A 10,424-nucleotide genomic window follows, 5' to 3' on the forward strand; every position below is an offset into this window, starting at 1 on the left:
TGCGGTCTGCGTAGAATTGACGCGCTGTTAGATTTTTGGAGAGGTGCACGTCAGGCTACGGCGTATGGGTGTGCGTCTATGCGTAAGCTACGGTGTAGGTTCGACGCAGAAGTATAAATCAGCCTTCAGATATGCGCTGCTCTCCCAGAGAGTGTGCGCGCACTTAAAACGTGTCCGTTGCAATCACAAATCTCTCCTCGTGCTCAAACTGTGTCCTTTGCACTCGTAAATCTCTCCGTGCTCTTGCGCTAGAAATGAATTCTTTTCGCACCTGGATTAAACCGTTGTCAAAAGTTATCAACAAATCAGACTTCCATGACTGACCGATTAAAATGCTACGTGAAATCTAATTAGCTGGAATTCTTTTGACAATCAAAGATGGATCTTTAATTTCGTTACAATTTAATATTTAGTCATATTAATCAAAAGTATATTAGAAATGGCTGGGATTGGGGTGCTTGGATGATTTGTGCAAATAAATAACCTAGTAATCTGATGCTGAAAATTCAGCTTTGATCACAGAAATAAATTACAGTTTAACAGATATTCACATAGAAAACAGCTGTTTGAATTATAATATGAATTATAATAACATTTCACTGTTTTTACTGTATTTTTGATCAAATAAATGGAGTTATAGTGAGCAGAAGAGACTCCATTCAAAACATTTAAAAGTTGTAATGTTTCCAAACTTTTCACAAGGGCTGTAGTTCTTTCCATTTCAGTCCAAGTTTAATTGTGTCACACACATCCATACGTAGTACGATGTGCAGTGAAATACCTCTCTAACTCTCTGCACATACAGAAATTGATATAAAAATAATATAGAAAAATCTCTCAAATATTCAAGGGCACTGAAGCCCCAGGAATCTGTAGTTTAGTGATTGCAGCCAATCATAATCCAGAAATTAATCTATTTTATTACTAATAAAGCAGTATAGACCCTGTAAGAGTGTGATTGGTGTGACGTGTGTTTTCAGGGTTACGTGTTGAGCTCCATCGAGGGCAGAGTCGCTGTGGAGTATCTGGACCCCAGTCTGGAGGTGCAGAAGAAGAAATACGCCTTCAAGTGCCACAGACTGAAGGAGAACGGCATCGAGCAGGTCTTTCCGGTCAACGCCATCTCCTTCCACAGCGTCCACAACACGTTTGCCACCGGTACACATCCACGCTCTTTATTACTGCTCGCTGACACGATCACTTCAGAGTTCTCTAATGCGCAAACATTTAGAAGCTTTTAATTCCGTGAGGTTTGAAATGTAGGCTATTTGCGGTGCTAGACGGGTGGAAAATCCTCCTATTACCCACGGCACAAAAATCACCATCAAGGAACGTTCTGTTTAAGTTATTTTTAGGTTATTTACAAATAACTTCCCGGCAATGTTCTGTGAACGTTATTTTATGGTTGCAAAATGTAAAACCTGGCCTGCCCATGTAAAGTCTTATGTGTGGGAAGCTCTGTAATCAATTTAGATAATATTTGTATTCACTCTATGCAGATTATGAACAGATGCAGTGTTCACTATAGGCTTGGGCGATGTCTGCAGTGAAACATCGTGATGGACGATGACATCGGGGGGGCGGGGTTAAGGGTGTGCCCGAAGCGTGAAACAAATAACGCGTTCTACGGACCCACTAAAAGGTTAGCCGCTTGGTAGCGGTAGTCTGTTGCATTACAGTACATGACAGTTCACTTACCACTAGGACTGGGCAATATGACGATATTATCGTATATCGACAATGTCTCGTAAGTATCGCGATGTCGATGTCAACGGAAACTGAATTTATGGCGAACCTAAATTCAGCCAACCACTTGTCCCATTGGCGATGCTCTTCCACATAGGAAGCAATCATGGTCTTCAAATTTCTGTTTACTCGCTCCGTGAGGTTAGTCTGAGGATGGTAGGCAGTGGTTAACTTTTGAACAATTCCCCACTGTTTGCATATTAGACTAATAAGCTGAGAGGTAAATTGTGCTCCTCTGTCTGACACAAGATATGCAGGAGTTCCCCATCTAGTGAAGATTTCTTCTATTAGTATTTTGGCAATGTGAGGTGACTTGGCTGCCCTCAAAGGGAACAACTCTACCCACTTTGAGCAATAATCCACCACCACAAACAAATACTCATTTTGTTTGCCACTCTTGGGGAAGGGACCCATGAGATCAACCCCAAGCATGTATCCTGGTTCTACAATTGGAGTGCTTTGTAATAGCCCAGATGGCTTTCCCGGAGAAGGCTTGAATCTTTGGCAGGTGTGGCAGTTCTTACAATGCTTCCATGTATCGGCTCGAATGCTGGGCCAATATACGGTCTCCAACAGTCTAAGAAGCGTTTTTAACTTACCCAGGTGCCCGCTCAGAGGATTATCGTGGGCGAAGTATGGTCTCCACTTTTCCACCACCCACACTACAGCTAGACATTCTTTTTAGGAGACAGAGTAAGCTTTCTCTGCTCCTCTGAGTAAGCGAGATGCATAAGCAATGACATGCTCCTCTCCTTCAGACTCTTGGGTGAGCACCGCTCCTAGACCAATGTTGCTGGCATCTGTCTGTACACGAAAAGGTTTAGTGAAGTCAGGGGTTACAAGTACGGGTGCTTGTACTAGGTCTTGCTTGAGGGTGTCAAATGCCTTTAGGCACTGGTCAGTCCAAGACCAAGTGACGTTCTTTCGTTTTAGGGCATGCAAGGAAGCAGCTTTTTCGGAAAACTGGGGAATGAATCGGTGATACCAGCCTGCTAGGCCCAAAAATCTTTGCACATCTTTAACAGTTTGAGGTACTGGGAAAGACTTTACTGCAGCAACCTTGGTCGGGTCTGTGGTCAATCCTTTTTCTGAGACTATGTGACCGAGGAACTTTAATGATTTCTGAATGAGGTTGCATTTATTTAAGTTAAGAGTGAGACCAGCTTTATGGAGACATGCGAGAACTTGATGAAGATGTTGTAGATGTTCGGTGATGGATTTGGAATACACAATGATATCGTCAATGTACACCATGCAACATTTTCCTTTAACTTCTCGTAGCACATGTTCCATTAGCCTCTGAAAGGATGCTGCGGCATTTTTCAGGCCAAAAGAAAGACACAGGAATTCATATAATCCAGTTGATGTTACACTTTATCCTCCAACTTCCTGCATTGTTTTTCCAACTCAACAGATTAAACTTTCTCACTCACCCTCTGTAGAAGATCTGTTAGCTAAGCTTCCAAGGAGGTGACGCGTGCATTCAGGTTGGAGACTGCAGAAGATGGGTAACAGTCTGACTCATCCTCTGTCTCCTCTGGGGGCGGTGGTGGAGGAGGAAAATGAAAGTCTTCATCCGGAGCATTATCCTCGCCTCTCTCACTTTCTTCATCAGAGTTAATGTACAGATCGCTAAAGGTGGTGATCAGGTCTTTCATTGGCTCTCTTCGGGAGGAAAAAGACTCAGTGGTAAAGTCTGTAATGGGTGCCACCACATCCCTATCCATGGCAGAATGAATGGTTACAAAACTAAGTGACTTAAATGTTGGAATTAGGCTATAAAATGGTTTGGTGTTCTGGAGGTCTGATAATATAGTCAATCGGTCCCTGTTCAGGCGCCAATCTGTAACCGTCCCGCTGAGCACTCCCAGAAGGGCAAATTACAATTACATTTATAAGGGAGGACTCCATTGACTATTTTTGGTTTAACCAGACCCAGTAACACACAAACCAAGAAGATGACCACAAAAATATCCTCAAAAAGTGTTTATATAAGAAATGCCACAAAAACTCAAAGACACAAACAACAAGTAAGCAAACAGTCTGTTGCATGAATGTTCTCCTTTGCTTTCAAAATCAGTAAAGAATTACTAAAGAAAAGAGCTTATCTGTTCATTGTCCATTAAGTAGTGCTTTATCCTAGAAAGTCTCTGTCCCTTAGTGAAGATGACGATGATGAGTTGTTAAATTAGTGAGGAGCCAACATCCCAGAAATTTTCTTTCTAGAATGAGCTCCAATTAGCTTTGTTTGAAGATCCCCAGGCGCTACATTAGGGTGTGTTGCAATGACTTTATCCTTATAACACTCCATCATCATCAATCAGTGGAACCAGTCAAACCACCGTTGCTATTGGCATGGGTCACCCCAAAATCCCAAATGATAAGCGGAGTAGTATAAGCATTGTAGAATGTCTCATAAATAGGTATTTAGGATGATCAGTGTTGTAGAGGAAGGTAAGAAAAAAAGTCCTTCTATATGAAAACATACAAACTAACATTAGCACCAAACACAGTCACATTTAAATAACCCAAATAGGACATAGGACAAACACCAATTACAAGATAAATGCAACGTTAACCACACAAAATGAACAACAAACCACTTACTTCTTACTTGGTAAAACAATGGTTTCCCAACCCGGACTCTACACATGAGGTTAGCACAAGAGGAAGCCATGCTTCTCTCCAACCAAACATACTCTTACTCTGCTTTTCCCTGACTTTTATCCCAGAGGATCAGTACTACAGAGAGCCCCCTGTCTTTGGCAACTTAATAAAAGACTTGCATTTAAATTGCCTGTGTTAACCTGTTTTTTAATCTCAGAATGTGTATAGTTAGCAATTTAGTTACTTCATGTAAAAAAAAAAAAAAAAACTTACAAAAATGAATGTGAACAATTTGTTACTGAGAAATTAAAACTGTTTTATGAAGGTAAAATAAATTGTAATGTAACAAATGTTTGTTATCTTTAAATTTTAATTGGTTCTGTGAACCCAAAATCTACTTGTAAAATGACTTGATCAATAATGTTACAGTAACTTGTAAGATTAAGTTAGTGTCAGTTAAAATGACCTAGTACAAGTTACTTAAAAAAAAAAGGATGTTTCTTTAACTTGTAAAACTGAGTTAGTGTCACTTAAAATTTTCGATGTAATCAGTTTCAACTATTTTTTTTTAGTTATATTAACTTATCCGGTTTTACAGCATTGATTTTGAAGAAAATCAGAAATTGTTGCAGAAGCTTCCTGACTGGAAAGCAACCCACTGGAATCGGTAAGTTACTAATATACTAGATTAGAGGAGGCAGGGAAGGCCTGGGAAGGAATAGAAATGTCTGAAAACCAGTGCATAATGCTGAACCCATTTCAAAGAGAAAAGAGAGAAACCCAGCCCTTCTGCCATTCAAGATAAAAAGCAAATAGAATGTGTCTGCGGTCAACAAAATCACTTTATATACAAACGTGAAAAATTTGCAGCAATGCCTTTTAAGGGGGAAAAAAAAAGGTTTGTTATTAACAAGATGTGCCTCGGTTGCCTTGGAATTGACCACATCTCCAAAAACTGCAGAAAGCGAGCCACTTGAAACATCTGCAGACTGAGTCATCACTCACCGCTTCGTGAAGAACATCTGCCAAGAGAAAAGCTCCACCTGATGAAAGGGCTTCAACTATGTAGAGTTTGAGAATGGATAACAGTGATCGCACTTCAATGGTTGTACCAGTATGACTCTCTTGTGCAACAAAAGACAGCCCAGAAACCTTAGTCTATGCATTAGACATGCAGAGCAGTAAATACATTTACTGATCAGGATGTCTATGAGAAAATTCTAGCAGACATTGAACATGTTAAATTAAGGCTGTCAATGACTGATTGGGCTTCAATAGAGAATTGTCAAAAAGTGGTTGGATTAAAGCAAGTGATATCAGCCAAAGACCACAAACCATACACGGTCAAGACTTATTTAGGCTGGAGTATAGTGGGATCCATAACAACTAATGCTTGCTCAAGAGATGTGACAGGGTTTTGTCATCCCATTTCTGTGAAGGACCTCCCGGCTATCACACCTGCCTCTGTAATTAAATCAGTGGTGGACAGCAACAAAGTTTTTAACATCCATATCGATAAAGTTGACAGTCCACTTACAAGAGAATTTATATCATGTCTCGATAGTTTTGGTATACAGCAGTATGCCAATACTCCAATTCACTCTAAGGGACATATTCTCGTTCTTATTTGCTGCTCTGGAATAACTCCTCATAATTGTACAGCCTCAGACTTGTCCATTTCTGATAATTTTCTGGTGTCTTTCAATGTTTATGCTACAGTGTCTAAGGTTAATGTAAGTCGCTCTGTCACTTTCCGTAACAAAGTCTATCGATAAATCTGCCGTTGCTGATTATTTAGCTAATTTTGCCAGCAAAGTTGACTCATCCACTGTCGAGAACATGGTTGCTGCTTATAATGATGGTCTTTGTGAGATTTTAGATGTGTATGCTCCTTTGAAAACCCGGACTGTTTCTTTTACCCACTCAGCTCCTTGGTATACTCCTGAATTGCATCAACTTAATGCTAAAGGCCGTCGTCTTGAATGCTTGTACGCCAAAACGGGTCTTCCGGACTTTAAAGTATTATATGCTCATCATATGCAAGATTATAAGGATGCTATCACAAAGGCCAAGTCTGAATTTTATACTAATTTATTTAGGGCAAGGGAAGGGGATACTCAATTTCTTTTTGCTACGGTCAATAAGCTTCTGCAGTCTCCCGAACCCTTACCATCTTATATGTACGTACTCCACTTATGTAATGCTTTTATGGATTATTTTAATATAAAAATAAAAAATATACACAAGCAAATACTTTCAAATTATGTTGATTGTGATAGTTTAGATTTATCTGTTATTAAATCTACACTTCCTAACTTTTCTACATTTAATCTTCCTACCACTGATGAGATAACTTTTATTATCCAGAAATCTAAATCGACCACTTGCCATTTGGATCCTCTTCCAACACACATTTAGTCAAAGCATGTTTATCCTCTCGGTCTTGTTTAATCACTGGGATTATTATTTTTTCGTTGTCTTCTGGTATTGTTCCTTCATCACTTAAAACTGCTACAAAAACTCCTATTCTGAAAAAAAAAAATAAATAAAAAAAAAAACAGGAGAAGATCCAACTAATCTTGAGAACTTTCGTCCAATCTCAAACTTACCATTTATTTCTAAAATATTAGAAAAGATAGCTCAGATTGCAGACTTCATGTCTGATAATAAACTGTTTGAAAATTTTCAGGCTGGTTTTTGTCCACTTCATAGTACGGAAACCGCGTTAATCAAAATTACCAACGATTTGCTTAAGGCAGCGGATTCTGGACAGTTAACATCACTTATCTTGCTTGATCTGAGTGTGGCCTTCGATACAGTCTCACATAACATCTTACTAGACAGGCTGGCTTCCCTGGGAATTATGGGTACCGGTCTGTCCTGTTTTAGATTGTATCTCTCTGGACGCACTCAGTTTGTCCAACTCAAAAAATTTAAATCTGAATCATCAAATGTTACCACAGGTGTTCCCCAAGGTTCAGTCTTGGGTCCTTTGTTGTTTATTTTTTATTTAAAATTTTCATTGTTATGCAGACGACAGCCAACTTTATCTCTTCTTTACCTACTTCCGTTTTTCCTTCTCTGTTAAGCTGTCTAGCTGAAATAAAAACCTGGTTTTCGTCTAATTTTCTGAAACTTAATAGCGAAAAAACTGATATTCTTCTTGTAGCATCCAGGTCTAATTTGGCAAAATCTTGCAGCTTTTCTGTGTCTATTGATCAGTCTATAGTTTCTCCTTCATTACAGGTAAAAAGTTTGTGTGTCATCCTTGATAGTACACTATCTTTTGAAACTCACATTAATAATACTGTCCGATCCGCCTACTTTCACTTACGAAATATAAACAGTCTTCGTCCTTTTTTAACAACAAATACTACTGCTATTCTTGTGCATTCCTTGGTTATGTCATGTAAAGGATTACAATAATCTAGACTTTTTGGTCTCCCTTCAAAACTCTTACATAAGCTGCAGTTGGTACAGAATTCAGCTGCACAAATTATTACTAGATCCCCTCTTGTAGAGCATATTTCACTGGTTCTTTGCCATCTGCATTGGCTTGTAACCGTCCCGCTGAGCACTCCCAGAAGGGCAAATTACAATTACATTTATAAGGGAGGACTCCACTGACTATTTTTGGTTTAACCAGACCCAGTAACACACAAACCAAGAAGCTGACCACAAAAATATCCTCAAAAAGTGTTTATATAAGAAATGCCACAAAAAAAACCTCATAAAGACACAAACAACAAGTAAGCAAAAAGACTGTTGCATGAATGTTCTCCTTTGCTTTCAGAATCAGTAAAGAATTACTAAAGAAAAGAGCTTATCTGTTCATTGTCCATTAAGTAGTGCTTTATCCTAGAAAGTCTCTGTCCCTTAGTGAAGATGATGACGATGAGTTGTTAAATTAGTGAGGAGCAAACATCCCAGAAGTTTCCTTCCTAGAATGAGCTCCAATTAGCTTTGTTTGAAGATCCCCAGGCGCTACATTAGGGTGTGTTGCAATGATTTATCCTTATAACACTCCATCATCATCAATCAGTGGAACCAGTCAAACCACCGTTGCTATTGGCATGGGTCACCCCAAAATCCCAAATGATAAGCGGAGTAGTATAAGCATTGTAGAATGTCTCATAAATAGGTATTTAGGATGATCAGTGTTGTAGAGGAAGGTAAGAAAAAAAGTCCTTCTATATGAAAACATACAAACTAACATTAGCACCAAACACAGTCACATTTAAATAACCCAAATAGGACAAACAATAAACCACCAATTACAAGATAAATGCAACGTTAACCACACAAAATGAACAACAAACCACTTACTTGGTTGAGCTTAAAACAATGGTTTCCCAACCCGGACTCTACACATGAGGTTAGCACAAGAGGAAGCCATGCTTCTCTCCAACCAAACGTACGTTTACTCTGCTTTCCCTGACTTTTATCCCAGAGGTTCAGTACTCTAGAGAACCCCCTGGAGCATGGAAAATGTACTACAGTTAGAAAAACCACAGTAACTGCACTGTGGGCGGTTACACTTCATAGGGATGTTTAGATAGCTATAGAAGAATTCACGTTCACGTTTTTTTAATATTTAACTTACAGATCTCAGTTTAAATACTTCAGTTTGTTTTGATATTATATTATGTTAGGCCTATATTATAAACCTAATAAATAATTGACCTTGTTTTTTAATGGAGTCTCTTATGCTCATCAATTATGTATTTATTTGATTGAAAATACAGAAAAAAAACAGTAATATTGTGAAACATTATTTTACAACACGTTTCTAATATTGGTTTCCTATTTTAATATACTTTAAAATATAATTTATTCCCGTGAAGCAGCGCTGTATTTTCAGCATCATTACTCCAGTATAAAGTGTCACATGATCGTCAGAAATCATTCTGATATGCTGATTTATTATCATATATTTATGTTGTGCTGCTTCATATTTTTTTTTTTTTTGGGAACCTGTAATACTTTTTTCTTTGATTCATTGATTAATAAAAAGTTAAAAAGAACAGCATTTATTCAAAATAGAAATCTTTTCTAAAAATATAAGTCTTTACTATCACTTTTTATCCATTTAACACATTCTTGCTGAATAAAAGTATTAATTTCTTTAAAAAAAAAAAAGAAAAAATTACTGACTTTTGAATAGTAGTGTATATTGTAACACAGAATTTCTATTTTGAATAAACACTGTTCTTTTTAACTTTTTATTTATCAAAGAATCCTGAAAAAATATGACGGGTCCCCAAAAAATATTAAGCAGCACAACAGTTTCAGCACTGATAATAAATCAGCATATTAGAATGATTTCTGAAGATCATGTGACACTGAAGACTGGAGTAATGATGCTGAAAATACAGCTGCGCATCATAGAAATACATTACAGTTTAACAGATATTCACATAGAAAACTTATTTTAAATTGCAATAATATTTCACAATAAATATTAGTCGCGGTACACAAATTAAATATAAATATCACATTAAAGTTAAAAGTTACACACTTTTTTGTGTGCGTGCTGTACAGGTCTGGTATAAAGAATGTGTTTGCTCGGGTGGATGAGATGTCCGCCCAATAGAGAAACGTTTTGCTCAGCAAGAAAAAGAATTAGAGGGAACATAGTTTGTGATCTCGAAAGTGAAATGAGAGCGCGCAATCGAAAGCGGTTTCAATAGCAGCTCCCTGATGCCCGCAGTTTATATAGTCGCCTGTACAGTTTATATGTCAGCTCAACACCGTGCTGTCTGTCAGCCGTCGGCCCAGCCCTAGTTCAGTAGCATATTACTGTGAGTTTGGAGTTTGCTTGACCAGTGACTGATGGAAAACCTGTTTGAAAACAATCATTATTTTGTGGTGCAGAAACCACATTGAATATTTGTTTTAACTTTGATCATTTAAAATGAACCAGTGAACACAAAGATGATTTACATGGTCAAACGTTCAGAGAAACAGGGAACAGTTACAGAACATAAAATTAACACTTTCCCTTGTACATGCAGTTTTTGTTGGTGTAAACCACTCAGACTGAGGGGTGTGTGTGTGTGTGTGTGTGTGTG

General features: G+C 38.1%; 1 protein-coding gene across 1 annotated transcript in view; it reads left to right on the forward strand.

Annotated features, from left to right (window-relative positions):
- LOC107684575 (mitotic checkpoint protein BUB3-like) overlaps nt 1-10,424 on the forward strand; it is a 23,969-nt gene that overhangs the window by 11,423 nt on the left and 2,122 nt on the right. Inside the window, 1 exon segment of the mRNA XM_016480864.1 lies at nt 981-1,158. Within this exon segment, the coding sequence (XP_016336350.1) occupies nt 981-1,158 (178 nt within the window).

Source organism: Sinocyclocheilus anshuiensis, unplaced genomic scaffold, assembly GCF_001515605.1.
Source record: "Sinocyclocheilus anshuiensis isolate Anshui unplaced genomic scaffold, SAMN03320099.WGS_v1.1 scaffold401, whole genome shotgun sequence".
NCBI classification, from domain to species: domain Eukaryota; kingdom Metazoa; phylum Chordata; class Actinopteri; order Cypriniformes; family Cyprinidae; genus Sinocyclocheilus; species Sinocyclocheilus anshuiensis.